Source organism: Coregonus clupeaformis, chromosome 30 (genome assembly GCF_020615455.1).
Source record: "Coregonus clupeaformis isolate EN_2021a chromosome 30, ASM2061545v1, whole genome shotgun sequence".
Lineage (NCBI taxonomy): Eukaryota > Metazoa > Chordata > Actinopteri > Salmoniformes > Salmonidae > Coregonus > Coregonus clupeaformis.
The window spans coordinates 11,750,915-11,775,777 of record NC_059221.1 but is presented as its reverse complement, the minus strand read 5'-3'; the positions used below and the strand labels follow the sequence as shown (position 1 = coordinate 11,775,777).

The window sequence follows — 24,863 nt, the reverse complement described above, 5'->3', positions numbered from 1 at the left end:
CAAACGTTTTCTGTAAGTCTTCACAAGGTTTTAGACAAACAGTACTATTGCAGCATGTTCTTGTTTTTCAAGCGAAAGTCTTAAGAGAGTATGCGTTCGGTTAGCTGAGTTCAGCTAGACGTCAGCCGAACTGAAGCATGCTGACGCCTTTAGGGCTGATCTCTGACAGACAGCTGAAGCACAAGGGTCAGCTTGAGGTCATTGAGCCCCCTCCTCTCCCCTGCTTGTCACTGTTCCCAGACCAGTCTATAGAAATACAAAACACACACTACTACAGTCAGTTTTGCTCAACTAGTTGTTTGGCTTTAATGTTAAAGCCATTCTGTCATTACTGACCCTTTTTACATTTAATCCATAGGGAGGTCAGGACGGATATTCTCTTATTATGGCATTTTATCAAGGAATTAGTCTGATGTTCCATTATATACTCATTCAGGCACCCAACACCCTCAGACAGCTCAACTGTTCAGCTCAACCCCTTAGTTCACTGGTGATTATGTTTCTTCATGTTAAACTTTGACCTTGGTTGGGTTGAGGTCAGCTCTGTAAATGCTGTATGTTCTAACCTACAGACTAGTAACTGACCCCAGAGAGATGTGTTGCCATGCTAGGGTAGCAGTCTGGCTACCATTTTTCATTCACAATCCCAAATCGACCGTCAACTACTAGCCAACATTTCTTCATGTAGAACTGAAAGGATCAATTCTACATCTCAACCAGAAGAAATACAATTTTAGTTACAGGATTTACTACGTACTTTAGGCCTAAATATAAAATAGGCTACCATTTATAGCTTCTACAGCAGTATTGGTGGACTAGGAATATGGTCATGGTCAGTGATTGCTAAGGTGAGAGAACTGTGGTCCTCTGTAGCTCAGCTGGTAGAGCACGGCGCTTGTAACGCCAAGGTAGTGGGTTCGATCCCCGGGACCACCCATACACAAAAATGTATGCACGCATGACTGTAAGTCGCTTTGGATAAAAGCGTCTGCTAAATGGCATATTATATTATTATATTCTAACTGTAGTAGTTTCTATTCTAAGAGACTTCGATGAGACTGGGATGAGCTAATGGTTGATGCTAGCAGACAGGAGGACTGGGTTGGTGTAGTAATACTCTGATTAACACCCACACACTCCCAACTAACACACACACACACACACACACAATCAGATTAGACTACAGTCACTGTAAATACGCTAAACTAAGCATTTGAGACTAGGGGGCTTTGGGAATCCTGGCTCAGGGATACTGTGAGCCCTTACTGAAACAGTTTAATTCATTGTGAAATGGTGTGAGTAAACAACATCTTTAGTAACAATGCATCTTTATCCATTTTAGAGCTTGTGTAACGGAGTTAAGAACGTACCGTACCGTACTTGTGTTTGTGAGCAGAGGATCACTGGTTCGAGCCCGGTATGAGGATAGGGGCAGGGGAGGAAGATTTATTGTTAGCAGCACACTGACGTCCGTTTTACTTGGAACAGAAAATGTGATAAATTCAACATCATTCTCATTGTTATTCTTGAGGTTGTGGGTGAAAGTGGCAACTGATGTCATTTGCTTTTCTAATCTGAATCTTCCTGTGTCGAGGCCCCCTCACAGAGACATGTACCACAGCGGAGCATTTAAAACACAGCGAGAACACATGCTCATATAACGTAAACACAACCACTTGCTCTTTATAAATGTCTCTCAACATTACCCCTCTGTGATCAGCCAGCCTCCTACTGAGCGCACGCAGTACGCCAGGTCTAATTTACTGTTGAATGGATGGATCGGACTGGTGGCTGGTCACGTCCAGCTCTGGGAGGAAGCGACATCTTTATCTCCCACTTCCTCTTTCCACAGGCACACTATCATTTCCCCTCGGCCTGAACTAGGAGCACAACATGAGACACTCCCACTGTCTTAACCAGAAGGACTGGTAATAGACTGGTGAGAGAGAAGAGACGACAATACAACTCTGGCATCCATAAAGGTCCTTGCATCAATAGCTCTGTCTATGAATTTGAGAATGGTTACATTTTTCCAGCCAGATCCCTCTTACCACCAAACCAAGACACACTTAGAATTGAACCTGAGGTCCTGGAAATAGATGAGAAGCCAATAAAACTCTACATTGACTCAGTTCATCATTATAACTAATAGCATCTCTCTTCCATTAGCTGAGTAGTGTGTACAGTACAGTCAGTTGGAGTGGAACATTCCCGCTGAGACCTCTCTATCATCTCCTATTATCTCCATTCTAAAAACACTCCTATCTCATGCCTGCCATAATCCACAACTCCCTCTATAATCTCAAGATTATTTAATGCAAAATCTGAGGGGGATTTTATCATGATCTGCCTGTAGATTAACTTGTATCACCTCAGCTTTAACTGGTTTGATACAGATTAGCTTCAATATGTTTACAGATAAAGAGGGAGTTTAGGCCTATATCGTTGGAAAACCATTTGGAGCATTCCCTGGATGGTTGTGGTGGTGTGAATATTTTTCCTATTTGAGGTTATCTTGAGCTCAACTGAACAGAAAGGAGAGAGTGTTGAAATTAGTTGTTCTAATTTAAGTAGCCTTCAGCCCTGGCCTGTATCACTTTACATTAATAATACAACATTACTACGGTGAAACATGATACTTCACTTTCTCTGGTGGTGTCACACCTAGCTATGTTGAAACACCCCCTACATAACACCCCCTTGTATTTCTAGAGAGAGAGAGAGGAGGGTGTTAGAGTTAAGAGTTTAGTTTACCTGTATTTAGCTAAATGAAAACGTTAATTTTTTTGTAATGAAAACATGGGTGTCTCATGGTATGGTGGGGTAGGCAAAAATGGGTCAATTTATGCACCTCTATATCTCCTGATTGTTTTGGCATTCAGGTCCAAAAAGTTACTTCCATGGGCAAACATGTCTGGAAGGTTTTGTTCAAATCAAAAAGGGGCGCAATCAGAAAGTGACTGAAATCATATGGAACCCTTAGTCAGTGAGCAGGTTCAGTAGTGCAGACAGCAGGGCCATGAACCATCATGTAGGCTACTGATGAGGATGGGAAGGAGGCAGACAGCTAACCTCTCCCTGGCAGGTACTAAGTCACACCAGGTCCAAGTCTCTCACATGACCACTAAACTAGCCTCAACTGCAGCCGTTCTAGGAATACGGTGGAATGTCTGGATGTGCAAGAATACTGTAGACTAGAGAGCTAGCATCAATGTAGGCTAAGGTGCCAACAGTAATCGGCATTATTAACCTAGCCAGTAGGCTAACAGTCAGACAACGGTATAGCAGCAACAAAGTAGGTGTGTTTAGGTACCTTTCACTGACTGACTCAGCAATTCACAAGAGCTACAAGTTTTGAACTCTTTCATTTTGAGGAATTAAGTAATAATAAACAGTGGATTATCCATAAGAAGGCTTATAGTCTAGTTGTGAGAATCTGTGCGAGAACGATGATAGACAGTTTTTGTGTGGCGAAAACATGTTGGCCTGTGGGAAAGTGGGACGGGAGGGTTAAAGTAAGATGGGAAACTCCTATTCAAATGGAGTTATGGATGATGGGAAGAAAGGTGCAGGGGGGAGTGGAGGACTGGATGAGTGGGAGCCTGGGAGGCTGCTGTTCTGCACTGCAGGGGTGGAGGATTGAGGGGGTAGTGGAGATTGGAGAATAGGAGGGATTTCTCCCTGCCTATAGCTTGGCTAACTGTAGCCTGGAGTCTGGAACAGAACAGAGCCGCCATCTCCTCTCTCCCACGCCCCATCATAGCTGGGGGTAGGAACTCCCCCTTGGGGTCTGCTGTTCATAAACTGCAGCCTAATCTGGAGTGGTCTCAGTAAAGATGAATTCATAGTTCAGAGCCGCTGGCCACCAGACCATGATGACATATTTACAAGCCTTGTTTAATTGGCTCTTATCCAGACGTGGAAGTATGATGATAGTTCACAGCGTTAAATGTATGTTTGAAGCTTTAGCCTACTCTCCCCCACTAAACTCTACTATGTCACACTGACTCACTAAGGTCAACACACTCACACAGTCGGGATGGCCAAGGAGGAGGAGTGCTCTCTGAACCACTACAGTACGTTGTTGGCCGATATTCAAATATAAAACGTAATGTAAAAAGGCAAGAAGAGGTGCAAGATAGATATAGACATACATGTATTCTTGATATTCACATTCTCAAACCAAGCTTAAAGGGTGTTCACTGCTTATATTGGGCTAGGTCATCTACATCTTGTAATCTTATTAGCTAGGTCCCACATAATAGAGTAGTCTTGATTTGATGAAAAGATGATTCAGTCCTGACCAACTACATTCTATAGGGCTGTAGAGCTGGTTGCAGTGGGTCAGGACAGAGGAGGAGCATGCCAGCTCTCTGCAGGAGTAGCTAGAGGTGACCAGAGGACATCTGTCTTTGATACCATCCAGAACACCACAGTCATCAGTGTGTCATTGGTGTCTGTGTGGGAGAAGATACAGATGAACACACACAGAGATGAGTTTGTGTGAGAGATACTGATAGTCCTGCTTCCTTACCTCCCCCATTAGTCATCACAGTGACAGACGGATTACCTCATTAGGCCAACCCATTACCCCCTCAGTCGTCAATGACACCATTCACTAACATAGGCTACTGCATAACAGGACCCACTACTACAGCAATAAGTAGTCACTAGCCGACCATAAGCTGACATGTTTTAGCTCATATTCAGGAAGTGACTAAGACTGGACTAATTTTCACTAATGGTTCTCTTAACACACTTCCTCTAGGGTATAGTTCAATGATATTCAGTTGTTGTCACACAGTTGCTATAGGCTACAGTTGGTATAAGCCTATACAATGATAGCTTCAAACCAATACATGTCTAGCAGTCCTTGATGTAGAGCTTATTACAGCCAACTGAACTTTTCCTGACTTTTTAAACCACACCCATTCAGTGTTTTCATACCCTTTGTTCTGGCTTTTCTCTAGAGAGTTGAATTAAGGGGTCCACACACACACACACACACACACACACGGTGCTCTGAGACCAAATTATAAGGATCAGTGGAGTGGGAGGGTTTCCTGAGGACTGTGAATTCTCACAAACAAAGTAACGGAAAATCAGCCCATAGGGATTTAGACAGATACAACTTTGTTGAAATCAACCACTGGATTCCTGAAAAGTATCCCCAGGGCAGGGACATCGCCTACACTAGAAAGATATAAACATTGTTGTAATGACCACCAACTGGATTCCTAAAGATTTCCCCCAGGGACATAGGCTACACATACCAGAGACAGTACTGATACTGTACAATAACTATACACCCTATCAAATCAGCCCTAAATCCCGTGACATATCCATGAAATTTCACAAACCCAGTAACAGACCATACGTCCATAGGGCTTTAGAAAGATATCAACCACCACGGGATTCCTTTACACATACCACCCGCCACACAGTCCGGTACCGTATAAAACTGTTGCCCACTATCAAATTGGCCCTGGCTAAACCCATGAGCTTGTTATATATTTAGAAAGTGACCAACTGCTTAGAAAATGTTCAGTGCTCTCCACACCCTCTCCAAACAATCCACAGTCTAATGACCACATCCTGAGAGCCTAGCCCCACTGTTGTAAAGAGAGACCGAGAGACGGGGGGCGCGAGAGAGAGGGAGGGGGGGGATGCAGGGAGAGGAAAATAGAGGGAGCGAGAGATGGAGAGAGATGACTTTGGGAGAATGAGGACAGGATTAGAATGCTAAAATGTTACTGAGAGTCTAAATATAGATTTGTCCAATGTCAAACAACTTGTTTGAAGTTGCTTCTCAGTTCATAATCATACACAGACAGACCGACAGAATCTGCTATTTGTCCTCAAATTGACACCATTAAAATCAAGTTGTTGAGAGAGATGACAAGCAAGTTGGAGATAACACTCCGACTTGATCTCATGAGTGTAGGTCAGTAAGCCATGTCAGTAGGCCATGCGTGTAACAATGACTCACATATGGCAGCCAAGCCAAGCGGTTAGTTAGACTGACAGTGTGAAACAGCGTCAACAAACCATTCTGCTTTGGCTGGGGAAGCAGGGCACAGGAGAAGAAGAGAGAGAGAGAGAGAGAGAGATTGTTACAACACTGTATATATACATAATATGACATTTGAAATGTCTTTATCCTTTTGAAACTTCTGAGTGTAATGTTTACTGTTAATATTTATTGTTTATTTCACTTTTGTTTACTATCTACTTCACTTGCTTTGGCAATGTTAACACACGTTAACAGAGAGAGAGAGAGAGAGAGAGAGAGAGAGAGAGAGAGAGAGAGAGAGAGAGAGAGAGAGAGAGAGAGAGAGAGAGAGAGAGAGAGAGAGAGAGAGAGAGAGAGAGAGAGAGAGAGAGAGAGAGAGAGAGAGAGAGAGAGAGAGAGAACAAACACAAATATGACTGACTGACTGACTCCTCTAAGGGGGCCCTACTTCCGCATAGCTTTTGTGAAGTGGTGTCAAAGAGTGGCTTGTTTTCCTCCCGCTCAGCCATGAAAGTGAATTTGTCTCGCCAGGTTTATTTGGTCCTATATTTAGTGAGAACAGCATTCTCCAACATCACCCACAGTCACATGGTTGCCGTGGATAACATGGGGCTGGAGGGGAAGATTCCAGACTCCAGAACTAGAACATTGTTGGTTCCCACATTCTGACAACAGGGTCGTGCTCATTAGGCACCAAATGAAATAAAACAGACTGGATCAGGGAGGGACTAACTGGAGTTGTCCAATAAGAAGCACTGGTTCTCCGTTTCCGTTGCACGTTTCGGTACAGTGTGCCTTAATGAACACGACCCAGGCTGTAGAGCAGTGTTCCTGTCTCTTGGCCCTTGAGTCAAGGTGTGCAGGCTTTTATTCTAGCCCAGTACTAAAACACCTGATTCAACTGATCATAGTCTTGATCAGTTGAATGTAAGTTAGTTGTGTAGGCTAAATACTGGGCTGGAATAAAACCCTGCACACCCTGTAGCTCTCAAGGACCAAGAGTGAGGAATACTACTCTAGACATTGTCACACTGATCCTCCTATCTGTAAATCAGAGAAAGTCACAGTTGTATTTCAGTAACAACGCCCATCTTCTCTGCTGCTTCAGTGTGATGATAGAGTTGTAACTTGTAACGACTGGGTGTGAGTGAGTGACTGGCATGTGGTGGTTATAGTGGTGGTAGGTGTTAGCACATGTCTATGAGAATCCGGTGGGTCTCTGACAAAGGCTGGCTGACTGACTCCCAGGCAGTTTAGTTAAGCAGCTCTGTGGGGATTATGCAACCTATCCTGTGCAAGAGAGGAGCTTCAGCAGCACAACAACGCCACGTATCCTTGACTTCAGGTTTGTCCAGTGACGTAAACTACAAGTGCCTTGGCTTGTTGTTGTGACTTGAGAGTAATCTTGGAAACCCAGAACTAAAATCTTTCAGAATTGCATCAGATGCTCGATTAACTTCTGGGGGCAAACGTGTTAGAAAATATACTAGAATGAGGAGCTGAAGCAGGACGGTAGCTCCATCCCCCTCTCTCTGATGGGCCAAATGTTGCCTCCCCTTCCGAAAGATGCGAGCACCTGCGAAATCGTGATTTGTCCAAATGATCAGTGACGAAAAATTAGGCCACCGGAGATAATGTCCTTGTTAGTCGTCACATCCCATTTATGTTACGTGCGTCTGTCCTTGAGAAATGAACTTGAGAGTGAATCACCCAACTTCTCAATAGCTTTAATGTGAAAGAGGTGCATCCCACTCACAGTAAAACGTAAACAGCCCTACGGTGACTGTAGCACTGAACAGGTTCTCTCGCTCTGCTATGCTGTGACCGACAGCTTTGCCCTGAAGGGTAGGACGCTGATCCTAATTGCAATGAGTAACGCCCCTAATATATATACACCATGTCCAGGGCTCTAAATTATATTTTTTCTAAGTTTAAAAAAGAACACCACATTAAATTTAGGAGCACCAGAAAATAAGATTTATTAAATTGATTGAGATACAGCCTATATTGGACCTGTATGAATTCTAGCTACTTTCGAAGCACATGTTGTGCCCTAGAAACAAATATGTAACACTGTAAATACATTAGTTTATTATAAAAGCTAAAATGTTGATACAATACCTGTCATTGAAATTACAAAGTCATTTTTAGAATATTAGGTTTCTACATTGTGTAAAAGCACTATTTTCCTATTGAGATGCATTACATTGAAAATTGTACACAGTCTCTTTAAAAACGTTAGATTTGTGATGACAACTTTCAAGAGATCTGTCATTCATTCATTGCTATGATCATTGATCTCCTGAAAAAGCTATCCCTTTTACTTTCTTCATGTGCCCCAAATTGTTTGCATAATACTGGTAAAGTTAGCAGGTTGTTAGCTAGCTAGCCAATGAGGTAACATAACTGAACAGTGTAAACAAATTGTTAGCGACTTTGAGGTTGCGAGTAGTTTTAGAACAGCCCACGACATGGTTTATGAATGTAAAATGATGTGCCGGTAATATGGATCAGATCTTTTGACTTGGTTGGGCTAGAAGCAAGCCGTTTTCGCTGTAGTAATGGTGCAACCATTTGTTTCTTTAGGGCACTCGGAAACAACGGTACAGCGCGAAGCCTTATAAATGAATACAATTATTATCTGGGAGATTTTTTTCATAGTCGCACAGTGCTCCCAAAACAAAACTCCTGGTTGCACAGCAAATTATTTTGTTGCATATGCGACCAAATTGGTCACACTTTAGAGCCCTGACCACGTCTGTAAACATGTCAAAAGTCATGCCTTGTCAGTATGATTTAAGCCAAGAGCCAATATCTCCTGTCTCATGTCTGCCGCAGCATCTGGAGCAGGCCTAATATTCTGTACATTTTCACCCTCAACATGCTAGTGTACAACAGCGAAGGTGAATAAAGATGACAGCCCCAATGCACTTACCACAAATTCCTACGTTCGCTGTATAGTACATTGCTCTCGTTACTCTTTTTTTACATGGTCATTAGCAGAGTATACATGATCCCAATTTTTGCTTCAAGACGCCGGCAATTTGGAAAAAATGAAAAGTAGATTGTGCTGATTTATTTGCACATTGAACCATATTGCGCGCCCTAGATTAAAAACTCAGTGGATAGTGCTAAAACAATGACGTCATATCTGAATTCTGCTGTCTTTATGCACATTCGCCATTGGGCTAAAATGGTGACTTATAATAGAAGTTTGTAACAATATTAGGATCCGAGCACTGTTCTACAGGGATGGAGAGTCGTAATAAATATTTCTTATGGGATAGGTTAAGGTAGTACCCTACCCTCTCTCCTCCTACCTCTCTCCTTTTGTGCCAACTGAACACAACAACTCAGGCCGTTGCCACATACGCCTCATCAACTCTTACCTGTGGAGTAGGATGACACAACACCTACACCTACCTCCTGGGACAGAGGCGAGTGGTGACAGCCTTGTCTCCTGGTATTTAATGAGCGCATATGAATGATTCATTCAGCCCTAAAGGAGTGAAGGGAACACAGCCCTTGGTCCACCCTAAAGGAGAACCATGGGATGGGAGACATTAACTATTCACAGCCCACAAGCTGCCTGGACTAAATCATTATATAGCCTAGTCTAACAAATAATGAGTTAAGGAGATGCTGCCCTGCTCTCTATTCTCTATTAGACTTGGCACAAAACAGAAGTCACAGATGCAGCCTGAATACAACAACTGGTTGTCAATTTGATATAGGCTAGCTCATTTCAATATGGTCTGAATTGGAGGATAACGCTTTACTGTATAGCCTATGTACTCACAACAAGTGCTTGGTCCAAAAAGCTCTACTGTAAAAGTACACTGACAGCAAGTGCTTGTTCCAAACCAACATCTGGTACAAGAGTCAAGGCTCAGTGTATCATGGCTAGTGGAGTCTAAAGCCCCTAGAGATAGGAGGGGGATGCTTGGCTGAGATTCAAGCTAGACGTACTGCATTGCTCAGCTTTAAAGCCCATGTTCCCCTTCCTGGCCAGACTCAAACCCTCCCTTCTCCTCTATACATGCAACACAACACAAAGGCTCATCAGCTGTTCTAAAACTAGAGGAAGGAACTGTCTGTCAGTCACAAGCTTGTCATCTCTCTCAACTAAATATCTCTAGGCCCTGGCAGGCATGCACATAGAACAGCTTGCTACTTTAATGTAGGCTCAATCCCATCCATGTCGTCCCCAGTTCAGTTCAGACAACTTAGTATTTAGTATTTCTTAGGAAAACAGTAGCTACTCTTCCTGGGGTCCACATAAAACATGACATAACACATAACATTAATAGACAAGCACAGCACAAGGACAGAACTACATACATTTAAAATAAGAAATGCACGCTTTCATACATTTATGCCTTTGCATCCATGCATCATGTACTCATAACGGCAACACTGTAGTCATTCATTTTCCCATATATTGCTATCCTTTGCTCTACTGCTACAATTGCTTTGTCTAAGCAGGTCCTGATATCCTAATCTCACAGCACCAGTTGTTCTGTAAACAGCAGAGAGAATCTCACAACATCAGGAACCATCAGTGTCCTTGGTTTAATATCATGCAAGTGCAACACACGAAAACGCAATAATATTGTGGAGTTTCACCGAAGTTGTTAACTGCTGCTCAGTTCCCCTGGCATGAACAGAGCCACATATCAATCTAATTTCCACCCCTGCCATGTTCCCCTGGCGTAAATGCAGCAACAAAAGGGAAGGAAGGGGAAGTTAAAGGCCCAATGCAGTCAAACGTGATTTTCCTGTGTTATATATATATATATATATATTTCCACACTATGAGGTTGGAATAATACTATGGAATTCTGAAAATGATGATAATCCCCTTTAAGTGTAAGAGCTGTTTGAGAAAACCGCCTGAAATTCCAGCCTGTTTTGGTGGGATGGCATTTTGGCCTGCCTGGTGACATCACTAGGCGGTAAATTAGACTAGTTAAGGTCATTACCACTCTCCCCAATCCCTGCCACTGAAAAGCATCCCCATAGCATGATGTTGCCACCACCATGCTTCATGGTAGGGATGGTGTTAGACGGGTGATGAGCTGTGCCTGGTTTTCTCCAGACATAGTGCTTTGCATTCAGGCCAAAGAGTAAAATTCTGGCCTCATCAGACCACAGAATCTTTTGTCTTAAGCTCTCAGTCTTTCCCATACCGTTTTGCAAACTCCAGGCGTGCGGTCATGTGCCTCTTTCTCAGGAGTGGCTTCAGTCTGGCCACTCTCCCATAAAGCTCAGATTGGTGAAGTGCTGTAGAGACTGTTGTCCTTCTGGCAGGTTCTCCCATCTCAGCCAAATAACTCTGTAGTTATGTCAGAGTGGTCATTGGGTTCTTAGTCACCTCCCTGACCAAGGTCCTTTTTTCCCAGTTTCTCAGTTTGATCGGACGGCCAGCTCTAGGCAGAGTCTGGGTAGTTCCATATTTTTTCAATTTCCCAATGATGGAGACCACTGTGCTCTTGGAAACTTCCAACACTCTAGGAAAAAATGTATACCCTTCCGCAGATATATGCCTCATCACAATTCTATCTTGGAGATCTACGGACAGTTCCTTGAACTTGGTACAGTGAGAGAAAAAATTATTTGATCCCCTGCTGATTTTGTACGTTTGCCCACTGACAAAGAAATGATCAGTCTATAATTTTAATGGTAGGTTTATTTGAACAGTGAGAGACAGAATAACAACAAAAAAATCCAGAAAAGCGCATGTCAAAAATGTTATAAATTGATTTGCATTTTAATTAGGGAAATAAATATTTGACCTCTCTGCAAAACATGACTTAGTACTTGGTGGCAAAACCCTTGTTGGCAATCACAGAGGTCAGACGTTTATTGTAGTTGGCCACCAGGTTTGCACACATTTCAGGAGGGATTTTGTCCCACTCCTCTTTGCAGATCTTCTCCAAGTCATTAAGGTTTCGAGGCTGACGTTTGGCAACTCGAACCTTCAGCTCCCTCCACAGATTTTCTATGGGATTAAGGTCTGGAGACTGGCTAGGCCACTCCAGGACCTTAATGTGCTTCTTCTTGAGCCACTCCTTTGTTGCCTTGGCCATGTGTTTTGGGTCATTGTCATGCTGGAATACCCATCCACAACCCATTTTCAATGCCCTGGCTGAGGGAAGGAGGTTCTCACCCAAGATTTGACGGTACATGGCCCCGTCCATCGTCCCTTTGATGCGGTGAAGTTGTCCTGTCCCCTTAGCAGAAAAACACCCCCAAAGCATAATGTTTCCACCTCCATGTTTGACGGTGGGGATGGTGTTCTTGGGGTCATAGGCAGCATTCCTCCTCCTCCAAACACGGCGAGTTGAGTTGATGCCAAAGAGCTCCATTTTGGTCTCATCTGACCACAACACTTTCACCCAGTTCTCCTCTGAATCATTCAGATGTTCATTGGCAAACTTCAGACAGGCATGCATATGTGCTTTCTTGAGTAGGGGGACCTTGCGGGCGCTGCAGGATTTCAGTCCTTCACGGCGTAGTGTGTTACCAATTGTTTTCTTGGTGACTATGGTCCCAGCTGCCTTGAGATCATTGACAAGATCCTCCCGCGTAGTTCTGGGCTGATTCCTCACCGTTCTCATGATCATTGCAACTCCACGAGGTGAGATCTTGCATGGAGCCCCAGGCTGAGGGAGATTGACAGTTATTTTGTGTTTCTTCCATTTGCGAATAATCACACCAACTGTTGTCACCTTCTCACCAAGCTGCTTGGCGATGGTCTTGTAGCCCATTCCAGCCTTGTGTAGGTCTACAATCTTGTCCCTGACATCCTTGGAGAGCTCTTTGGTCTTGGCCATGGTGGAGAGTTTGGAATCTGATTGATGGACAGGTGTCTTTTATACAGGTAACAAGTTGAGATTAGGAGCACTCACTTTAAGAGTGTGCTCCTAATCTCAGCTCATTACCTGTATAAAAGACACCTGGGAGCCAGAAATCTTTCTGATTGCGAGGGGGTCAAATACTTATTTCCCTCATTAAAATGCAAATCAATTTATAACATTTTTGACATGCGTTTTTCTGGATTTTTTTGTTGTTATTCTGTCTCTCACTGTTCAAATAAACCTACCATTAAAATGATAGACTGATAATTTCTTTGTCAGTGGGCAAACGTACAAAATCATCAGGGGATCAAATACTTTTTTCCCTCACTGTATAGTTTCTGCTCTGACATGCACTGTCAACTGTGGGACCGTATACAGACAGGTGTGTCTCTTTCTAAATCATGTCCAAATAATTGAATTGTCCACAGGTGGACTCCAATCAAGTTGTAGTGACATCTCAAGGATGATCAAAGTTAATCGGATGCACCAGAGCTCATTTTGGAGTGTCATAGCAATAGGGTCTGAATACTTATGGAAATGAGATATTCCTGTATTTCATTTTCAATACATTTGCAAACATTTCTAAAAACATGTTTCACTTTGTCATTATGGGGTATTGGGTGTGGGGGAAAAAAATTATTTAATCCATTTTGAATTCAGGCTGTAACAACAAAATGAGGAATAAGTCACATGAATACTTTCTGAAGGCACTGTACACTTAACAATTTTTCATCCCAAAAATGTTGAATAAGCAAAGGCTTTGATTTCTGGTCAAACAGATGGAAAAAAATTATTCCAAACAAAATGTGTTGATATTAGTTGGGAGGGGTCTTTACTTGTATTTCTAATACCCTTTTCTGACTTTTTCTGGTAGATGTTTTCTAAGACCAGTTGTGAGGATGATAGCATCAGATATCACCGGTGTTCAAATAGAATTCAAATTCTTTCAAATACTTTGAGCGAGGTTTGCTTTGCACTTTTGGGACTTTTCTGTTGGTTACCTTGGGCCAGGGCGAGCTCAATCGAGCACAGCTCAAAGCTTTTGAAAGAAAAACAAAATAGGTCTACTTACTTGAACCTATGGGTCTGCTGGCTGCCACTAACGGCTGGATGACAGCGTTACATAGCACTGTGCTGCTGCGGATGCCCTTATTTCTCAGACTGGGCCTTTCTAGATGCCGTTCCTCTGCTGTGCTGCCTGACCCACTGGATAACTGACTCAGATATGGCAAAAATGGCTGTCTGGCCTAGATAGGAAGCAACTGGCAATAATCTGGACTCCCAATCACACACTGGCCACAGCAGCAGCAGCAGGCAAAGTCAGTAAGAACGTAGGGCAGGACCTCATCATACTGTATACACGCCAATGCACACACCCACACACAGGCACACGCTCAAGACAGGAAATGTAAAAAACAACTGTTTCCTATGGAACAATATGAAAGCAGCAACCGACAAACACCAGTTTCAAATTCAAATATCAAAAACACCAAGAACAATCTGTATCATTCATAAGTAAACTCAGTGAACCCTTGCTGACGAAGGCAAATACCTCTGAAAGCAGAAAATAGGCTAACACTTCTGTAAACTGAGAAGAAAGGAGGGACATTTCTCAACTATCAATTAGGAGAAACAGCAGTTAGTTACCTAGGCCTGGTGAGTCACATCTAGTCACTCCTGGCTGAACGCTAACAACACAACACGTGCTTTGAACACACACACACAGTACACTACAGTACGTTATCTTCCTAACTATGTCCCACCCCTCCCTTCCCTTACTATAAGAGCAGCTAATTTCTACTGCAGCACGCAAAGGTTGCGTCCAATATGGCACCCTATTCCCAATATAGTGCACTACCCTGGTCAAAAGTAGTGCACTATAAAGGGAATAGGGTGCCATTTGGGACACACAAGAGTTTAGTTGAATGGCCTACTAAATGCCACCATGGCTGTGACCAGCTGAATGAGGCGCATTGTGTCCTCACTGGTCACTGGGGGCTTTGCGCGCGCACACACAGAACTGGCTTGTTATTTAAGAGGCCACTTGGCTTGCCTCTGTTCTCCTCTAAGCAACCCAACAACAGGCATTTCCGCTCCAGCTCGGTTCTGTGGTGGTGTTTGTCATGAGCAGGGCAGGAAGGGGACAAAATATGGTTGTGTGTCACTTTTTTAGACGGTTGTCCCTTGAATCACTTAGGTAATGTGACAGAGTTTGTGTGTGTCAAACAGGCTAGCCTATTGAATCTGGGCTAGGGTGGTCATTCAAGGGACAAGCTGCATCTAAAAACAGTCTGGATGGAATGATTCATGTGATACATTTGAATGATATCTAGTCTCTATTTTCCACTTTATTACCATGTTATCAACCATTTATTACATGATGTGAAGGGCTATCTTTCTGTTGATCTAGCACAATCCATAAATCAGTTATTTAGCTGAAGCAGCGAGCAAGCTTCTCCAGCTGAATGCATTCAGCCCAGGGATGATTTCAGTGAGGTGTAACGTTCAGATTGAACGTTGCAGATAGGCTAGAGCTGAAACGCTTCCAACCCTCTACCTGACAGACATTCATATCTGTTGTACTACTCAATGCTTATATTTATATGTGAACATTCTGCAACGTTGCACCCTCCTGAACAGATTCCAGGGGCGCATTCAGCAGGGCCAAGATTGTGTAACGTGCAGATAGAATGTTACGTAGAACAAACATGTTTCTCTGACATGTAGAAAAAGGAATCATGCCAACTATATTCATGACATTTCTACTGGTAACGTTCCCCAACATCTGACTTTTGAACGTGGCCCTGGTGTCAGGGAGAAGGAGGATACCAGGGGTGCATTCAATTCGGTTCAACGTTTGCTATGTCGCGTGGCGGTTTGTACTGAACGACACATTACCCCAAAACGGTGCAAGCCATTCTTCAACAGCCTTTGAGGTGCGTTTTCTCCCGTTTGGTGCGTGACCATTAGGTGGTGTGGCCTGATCAATATGGGGCGTGACCATTAGAAATGGCAAAACTCGTGCAGCACACCATACATAATCACACTCTGGGCCACCATAATCAGGCCCTTCTTCAATCAACTGGTCGTTTTGTACAGTACCGATTCCGTTGAATTAAATGTTTAACCCCGTGTCGTACCCCGTGTTGGAGCTGTTTGAGAGGGGAGGGAGGGGGAAGAGCATGTACACACCCCCCCAACAAACACACAGCTCAAGCTAATATTGAGTGCGCTTCAGCAAATGGCGAAACCTAAATGTAATTGGTGTCCAAAGGTTACCCTATCTGGTCAAGCCATACAAAGGACCGTTTGATGTCACATCCTGTCATATGCTATGAGGTTGTCATACCAACATAATATAGCCTAGACTGGCTACAGGTGAATTTATGATATGTGATGAGTATCAGTACTCATGTTTCATTTCAATGGCTGTTGTAGCTAGTCATCTCCAATTCAAACCCACACATTGAGTCGCAGGTTGTGCAATGCAGAATTACCCAACTGAAACCCCAACATTACACTACTAAATCCACTGACTGGTACCGCCAGTCTCAGGTTAATACAGAAAAATACTGGTTAATGACGCCAACCCTGAATTGATGGTCAAGAAGATCCATGATTGCTAAAGACAAAGGCTTTGGCTAAAACCAAGCTGTCATAGTCAGATGATTCTGACAAGTTTGGCTTTGACATTTAATCACAGACCAAATTGTGTATTAGTATTTTCTACATGGTTATTTACAGATTAATCAATGGCTTTACATATAAAACAGCTATGAAATGATTGATTTGAATGATTGAACCTAGATTGAACGTAGACGAGTACGAGACAGTCACAGACTAGAGAACCCATCCATGGCCACAGGGGTTGATCCATTCTCTTTTTGCTGTCTGTCTTTGCAATGTTAGCGGAAAAGGGTTACTAGCTGGCTAGCCAGACACATTGGCTGAATAAGATTGTGTATTTTTTATTTAACCTTTATTTAACTAGGCAAGTCAGTTAAGAACAAATTCTTATTTACAATGACGGCCTACACCGGCCAAACCCGGACGACGCTGGGCCAATTGTATGTCTACATTACATTCAAATGTTGCTATTTGCCTTGTATACTCCAAGAGATACATAATACATAGAGCTAATTTGATAGACACCGGTGGCTAGCTAGCTAACTTAACTACATGGGGTGAATTTGAATTCACTCCTCTAGCTTGCTAGCCTCATCCCCTCGTCACCCTCCTTACCTTCTGATAGCTCCAATTCCAACTCCGCCAAATGGTCTCGAAGCTCTTTCGGTATACCGGAGAAATCCACGCCACGGTCTGCCATGACTTAAAACGAAGTGTGGTTCAAATAAAACGAAGTGTGCTTTAAGTAAAACGAAATGTATTCTGGGTTAAAATACCAGCTTCAAGACACAAAACATGCATTTGAACAGATGAGACGATCCATTCTCCGCCATAATGGGTAGAGCTCACCAATGGCAATGAGCAGTCACGTGATCTCTCACATACTAGCGGCCAGGCTGCACCCAAAACAGGGTATATAGATAATATGCCATTTAGCAGATCGAGTCATACAGCTTGTGCTCCCTCTTGTGGTGCTCTAGAGATAGTACAACTGTGTACAATGGATTACTGTATATCATACAGTAGCTAGTGAGTCCTAAATTAGCATTAAAGTAGAATGTAAATGTACAGTTCAACTTATAACTGCATTTGTATGACACTAGATAACCTGACATGTGGCCTACCATCTCATATGATTATCAGCATGCAACATAGACTGTATAAGATTTGCATACTTCCAATATCAGGGATTTTCCTCCATTGAACATTTTAAGGTGGCCACCTTGTTGATTTCCCAGGCCACCAAAAATTGGGCGCTTGGTCAATGAAGTGACCATGTAACACAGACAGAAAGCGAGATCTATTGTGTGAAATTGTCTGAATCAAATGATTCAGAAACGGTTGATATCCATTAAGTTCTTTTGTTTAATTAAATCTGCAGCACGGTAAGTGTTCATAGTAGCTCCACTTGGACATGCATGGAAAAGTAAATATATTCATATAGTACAGATAAGGACAATTTCTGAAATGATCAGTTCAACAATTCTTTCATGGGAGTGCGAATGAACAATTCAAATAACTAATACGTAACTTTCACAATGTTGTCATCTCCACCTAAAATTCTTTTTCTTATACAATTCTGTTACTTGTTCACAACAACAGTTAATATTTTGAGAGGTTTAAAAATATGTATATATTTCCATGAAACCAATGCAACAATAACTTAGTTGGTTTGTGAGTGATGGGCAGGCCAGACAGAGCAGTGTTCCAGCCATAGAATTAGAATCATGATTCTAACTCTATGGTTCCGGCATAGTCCGGCTGATACAAACAGTTGGGTTACATTAACAGTCTTTTAGATCAGAAAAATAAAGAAATCGATGTTCTAAAACAAATTAATTTCTATATCTCATCATTACAACACAAAAATACATACTAGAAGCGTTTATTATGCCAGAGTATTTGTATATAGTCCTCATGACAATAGCACGCAATAAAGAAAATACCAAAAATGAAAATGAAAAGAAACAAAGTGCCAATGACAATAACTAAAATGAAAGCTAAATAAAGTTGCTTTTTTACCATTTCATATGAACAATCGTCTATTAATAAGGGACAGCTAGCCTACTATAGCGCCAGCTCAGAGTACTACACAATGCCAGACAGGGTCACCATTGGGATTGTCATTGTTGGGTAGAATCCCAAATGACACCCTATTCCCTATATAGTGCACTACTTTTGACCAGAGCCCTGGTTACTATTGGGACTGTAGGAGTAGGACAAAGAAGTTCAGTCATTTGTGAGATGTGTCAAGTAGTTACTGAGTAGCAATCCTTATTGGGCCGGTTTCATGAACACAGATTAAGTCTAGTCCTGGACTAAGTATTTTCAATTGCGAATGTCCACTGAACATGCTTTTAAGTCTAGAAATAGGCTAAATCTGGATCCGAGAAACAAGCCCATTATGTATAATATACATGATCAAGACAAGAAATAGCCAACTTTTGATGTCACTGAAAGTATTCAAGTTAAACCAAAGTTTATACAAACACAAACAAAAGAAAACACAAATCATTAACGATAAACCTGCATATTTAAGTGCCTTTAGACATGTCCTTATGTTTTTTGACTGATACTCTAGTTACTTCTGCAGTAATATATACTGCAAATTGTTACACACATATTAAGATGGATTTTTGGGGGAAGTTACATACAAATGCAAAACAAGATTATCCCTTGTTTAGGAGTTGTTTTTCTAAAACAAAATGTCTAAAACTTTGTTAATAAAAGGGGGATCCCTGAAGAATTGAAACTGTTCCCAGACTGCCACAGGAGTTCTGAAAGAATTTCCCTCAAGATCCATGTCCAATTCCCATCCTTGTGCGAGAAGGTAAAGTTCCTATTACTCCACTAGATGGCGACATAAATATCACACATCAGTGAAGTGTGGTAACTGCAGTGGTGAAGTGTGGTGACATTTACTCCTGATTTTTGAAGGCATCTACTATACAATAAATTCTCAGCATAAAAAATAAATTAATCTATTGTTACTCCTTGTGAATGGCTTTTAACTTCTGAGTCAATTATAATCTTTGAGGGGGATGTCGGAGGCACGAAAGTGATTCTTTAAGGCAAAATCGTTTTTGAACACAGCGTGTGTGTGTGTGTCGTGTGCGTTGTGCAGAGAAGGAGCTTTGTCACTGAGTGAATGCTGATCCATAGTATAACAGTTCGGTTATGTGTTTGTTCACATGTCAGTGCCGTTTGTAGACACACATAAACGTTACAGGGGAACATGGATAGTCATTCATAAGAGCAGCAATGGTCCTGTTCATTAGGGCATCCAACAGAAAACATTCCATGAAGTTTTGTAACAGCAAACGAAAATAAGCATTTCTTATTGGACCAGGTAGTTCCTCATTGTTTCAGTCCATTTTGTTCCGTTTGGTGCCTAATGAACACGACCTAGAGAGACTAAAGCGCAGCACATTCCACTCCAGAAAGCAGCAAGGATGAACTACTACAGGACTACGCAGACAAGAGAAAGGCCAGTTAGAAACCACTTAGACAGCCACACAACCATTAGAAGAAAAGCTTTCTGCCAGCTAAGATTTCATAAAAGACGGTAATGGCATATATTTAGAAACGAATAAATACAAAAATTGCATGGGAAAGAGGAAATGGTTACTGAGGAGAGGGGATGCAGTTGCATTTGTTTAGAGTCAGATGTAGTCCGGAAAAAAGTCTGAGGGTGAAAAGCAATGGAAAAGCCATTCTCTGAAAAACACTTCTAAGTGTTTAATCATTTATAAATGACGGTGTACAGTAAATCTATTACTTCTAGCTTTCTGCTTCTGTCGCACAGCTTCAGTGACAACCAGAGACAATTTGGTTCTCTATAGCCCAAGCGGCAAATAATAATGTGCCGTTAACTTATTAAAGAAAGCTGCACAGGAACACAACAAAAATGCTAATAAAAAAATAAGTCACATGCTACCAAACCGGATCTTAGTGTATCAGATATTGAATCAACAAATTGCTATGTTCTGCTGTACATAAAAACACACCCTACACACACACACAGTTTATAAAACGTATCATAAAGGGCTATAAATGAGGTCCACTTTTTGTGAACGACTGACACAGAACCTCGAAATGAAACCACTTCCAAAACTATTAGGGATTCAGGAAAACAGACCAAATTGAAAATATTGGACCCGACCATCTTGACGATTAAAGTATAAAAAAAACTATTGCATCTTTGGATTTGGAGCGTCAATCATCTTTGTGTGTGAATAAAACATGTCAACATGTGCAGGAGAGCAAGGTCACAATCCCCTGTTACAATAGTATGGACCCCTGCAGTGCTCAGTGTTTTGGTATTTCACTTGATCAACAACAAATGTGAATCAATGCAATGCTTACATTGAGTCTATATGTATGTATATTATGTGCGCTTGCATTGTGTGTGTAACTGTGTGTTACCGGAATTTGTTAGAGTCTGAGTGTCCGAGTGCAGAGTTTATCACAATGACCTTTACCACACTTGGGAAGATGCTATACAGTCCTACAGTTCAGTGAAGTTTACAAGTGCTTGAGGGCGGCTTGAGGGTGAGGCAAGGCGAGAGGGTTGTAGGGTTATTGGGGGGGAAGACGAGGGGAAGTACGGAGGAAGACGAGGGGGATATGGAGGGGTGTGGAGTCCAGCCCCTGTATATAGTCTATGGCATAGTGAACAGAACAGGAAGCTATTTCTCTCTTATTGTCCCAGTCCATTCCCAGAAGGCTGTTGTTGCTGAGCTCCAGCAAGGCTCCAGGCCTGAGACAAAATGGCTGACACAAAATGGCCACCACAGCAGGTGGAAAGAGGAGGTTGTTTCATTTTAGTAGGAAGAGGTTATTTCTTCGGGTGTCCCTCCTCCTCCCATTGTCTTACGTCAGGTCGCGTCACTCCTACACAATGCTCGGAGGCGGAATTGTCACGCTATCTGACTTAAGACAATGTTTTCCTCCTACTCCTCCTCTGCTCACCTGAGAAAACAAAACCAAAAAATATCTCCTCCACTCTCCTCCTGCCCATGTGGGGTGGTGTCTGGTGGTGTGTGCCGTAGTGTCCCGGGCCGTGGTGTGTGATACGCACATCGCTCATCATCTGGAAGAGTGGTGTGACTGTGTGGCCATGATGACGTGGGAGGAGGGATCATCCCTCCCGTCTCGCCCTCCATCTCTTTCACCTCTCCTCTGCTGGTGTTGACCCATCCCAGCCAGCACGGACATGGCCACGGCCTCGGCGGCCGCCCGGGCACCCATGCCGTTGGGGCCCAAGGAAGGAGAGGGGCTGGGCAGGGAGCTGTGTTGGATGACAGGGGCTGGGGAGCCGGTGGGCTCCGACATGTCTCTCATAGGACTGTCCTCTCCTGTAGGACGAAGACAAGAACAAAGTGTTACAGGGACGGACTTACCAGAGTGGCTCTACCTCAGGGATGGGCAACTTTGGTGGGGGCCACAAAAAATCGGAACTCATCTGCGTACCCACATCCATACCCACCACACATTCAGATAGAGCCGGCCCTAGCCTTTTGTGGGCCCTAAGCTAATCATATTTTTGTTTCTTGTTTTCTGCAATTCTACATATTTTGCCATGCGGCAGAGAGAAAATCTAGCAATTTTATTTAAAAAACTATGCAATTGTACTAATTTTGCCATGTGGCAGAGAGAAAAATGTGCAGTTTTACAGCTAATTTCTTAAATTCTACACATTTTGCCAAGGGTGGATTGAAATGTTTGCAGTTTTTAATATGATATCGGAGTGAGTGATTAACAAAATCAATGGGGGCCCCACGGTCAGTAATTCGACCATGATTACTAAAAGTTTAGATAGCTGGCCACTAGCCTAACTTATCAATCTAACACATTTGAGCTGATATGGGCTAACTGAGTGACTGACAAAACAAGAGAAACTGCTGATGCACAACCAAATTTCGAAACTGCACCTTGTGTATTCAACTATTCTAGAGTAAGTTGAGACCTCAACTGAGTTCCCCCCAAAAATGAGAGAATTGATCCGTGGGCCCCCAGTTGCCCATCCCTGCTCTACAGGGTAGAAGGAACCAGAAACCACAATCAGCTATTTCAACCACTATCCCCCATTAATTAAGAGATTTAGTATACAGTGCATTCGGAGCAAGTATTCAGACCCCTTCCCTTCTACATTTTGTTATGTTACAGCCTTATTCTAAAATTGATGAAATTATTTATTTTCGTCATCAATCTACAAACCATACCCCATAATGACAAAGCGAAAACAGGTTTTTAGATTTTTTTTATTCAGACCCTTTGCTATGAGACTCGAAATTGAGCTCAGGTGCATCCTGTTTCCATCGATCATCCTTCAGATGTTTCTACAACTTGATTGGAGTCCACCTGTGGTAAATTACATTGATTGGACATGATTTGGAAAGGCACACACCTGTCTATATAAGATCCCACAGTTGACAGTGCATGTCAGAGCAAAAACCAAGCCATGAGGTCGAAGGAATTGTCTGTAGAGCTCCGAGACAGGATTGTGTCGAGGCACAGATCTGGGGAAGGGTACCAAAAAATGTCTGCAGCATTGAAGGTCCCCAAGAACACAGTGGCCTTCCAAGACTCTTCCTAGAAATGGCCGCCCGGCCAAACTGAGCAATCGGGCGAGAAGGGCCTTGGTCAGGGAGGTGACCAAGAACCCGATGGTCACTCTGACAGAGCTCCAGAGTTCCTCTGTGGAGATGGAGACAACCATCTTTTCAGCACTCCACCAAATCAGGCCTTTATGGTAGAGTGGCCAGACGGAAGCCACTACTCAGTAAAAGGCACATGACAGCCCGCTTGGAGTTTGCCAAAAGGCACCTAAAGGACCCTCAGACCATGAGAAACAAGATTCTCTGGTCTGATGAAACCAAGATTGAACTCTTTGGCCTGAATGCCAAGCGTCACGTCTGGAAGAAACCTGGCACCATCCCTACGGTGAAGCATGGTGGTGGCAGCATCATGCTGTGGGGATATTCTTCAGCGGCAGGGACTGGGAGACTAGTCAGGATCGAGGGAAAGATGAACAGAGCAAAGTACAAAGAGATCCTTGATGAAAACCTGTTCCAGAGCGCTCAGGACCTCAGACTGGGGCGAAGGTTCACCTTCCAACAGAACAACGACCCTAAGAATGGGAGAAACTCCCCAAATACAAGTGTGCCAAGCTTGTAGCGTCATACCCAAGAAGACTTGAGGCTGTAATCGCTGCCAAAGGTGCTTTAACAAAGTACTGGGTCTGAATACTTATGTAAATGTGATATTTCCGGGGGGGTTTTTGTTATACATTTGCTTTGTATTTGTCATTATGGGGTATTGTGTGTAGACCGATAAAACATAAAATGCATGACAGAATACAGAAGTTATAGACAAAAACAGCATAAGATAATATTACAAAAGCACATATGAGAGTTTATGTGTTTTCTAGATGCTGCAAGCTAACAGGCTCACCAATGTAGGCAATCTTCTTCTGTAGAGTGGTGACAGGGCAGTCCTTGTGAGCCAGCAGCAGCTGTTTGAGATGAGCCACCTCGTTCCTCAGGAGAGACACTTCATTCTGAAGCGACACAGTAACACAATGAGTCAATGCTGTTGTGTAACACAATGAGTCAATACTCTGTCTCTACCCGGTACAGTCAGAAGAGGAAAGAATATCTTCTATTTTCAAACTGCTTGAAATATTTCAATGAGTAGGTGGTTTGGAGAAAAGGAGAGATGAGATCGAAGTACAGTGCGGCTTTGAAAAAAAACACACACACACACACACACACACCGCATACTCACCGCCAGCGAGACGTTCATGGAGACAAGCTCCTCGGCCTTCTTCTCCAGGGAGTTGACCCAGACTTTGCGTTTCTGTCGGCAGCGCGAAGCAGCCGCCCGGTTCCTCTCTAGGAAACGCTGTCGTCTGTCGTCCGGGTCGTCCTCCGCCGCACGCCGCCGCCGACCACCAGTAGGCTGGGCCGGAGACACCTGGAGGGGAAGGGGGAGGGCGTGGGGGAGATGGAGAGAGAGGGAGGTGGGATAGAGAGAGGGTTTGAGTCATCGCAGCAAGCTGACGGGTATAAACTGAGGGGGAGTGGGCTTGTCAGGTTGTCAACACTTAAAACAAGACCGATACAAAATTGTCTTTCAGTGCCTAAATTATAATGCCCTGCCCCTCCACTGATGTCAACGAACGACGAGTCACGAAGATCCAAGTCAAGAGGATTTGGATAATATACTATTGCCACCAGGGTTGAGGTCAATTCCATTTCAATTCCTGTCAACTCAGGAAGTACACTGAAATTCCAATTCCAATTTACTTTCTGAATTGACTGGAAATGAAATGGAATTGACCCCAACCGTGATTGCCACAG

At 43.0% G+C, this 24,863-nt stretch overlaps 2 protein-coding genes across 6 annotated transcripts in view; both read right to left on the bottom strand.

The window, feature by feature from the left end:
• The window catches only part of LOC121545898 (disco-interacting protein 2 homolog B-A), an 83,489-nt gene extending 66,146 nt beyond the window's left edge, over positions 1–17,343 (bottom strand). For both annotated transcript variants that reach the window (XM_041856807.2, XM_041856808.2), the window contains exon 1: positions 17,116–17,343. In XM_041856807.2, the coding sequence (XP_041712741.1) occupies positions 17,116–17,200 (85 nt within the window). In that variant the 5' untranslated portion in view covers positions 17,201–17,343. The remainder of the gene's footprint in view (positions 1–17,115) is intronic.
• A 502-nt stretch (positions 17,344–17,845) lies between these two features.
• Positions 17,846–24,863, bottom strand: part of LOC121545900 (cyclic AMP-dependent transcription factor ATF-7) — a 43,824-nt gene continuing 36,806 nt past the window's right edge. For all 4 annotated transcript variants that reach the window (XM_041856813.2, XM_041856809.2, XM_041856811.2 and 1 more), the window contains exons 10-12: positions 24,289–24,477; positions 23,956–24,061; positions 17,846–21,857 (exon numbers count right to left, since the gene is read on the bottom strand). In XM_041856813.2, coding sequence (XP_041712747.1) covers positions 21,589–21,857; positions 23,956–24,061; positions 24,289–24,477 — 564 coding nt within the window. In that variant the 3' untranslated portion in view covers positions 17,846–21,588. The remainder of the gene's footprint in view (positions 21,858–23,955; positions 24,062–24,288; positions 24,478–24,863) is intronic.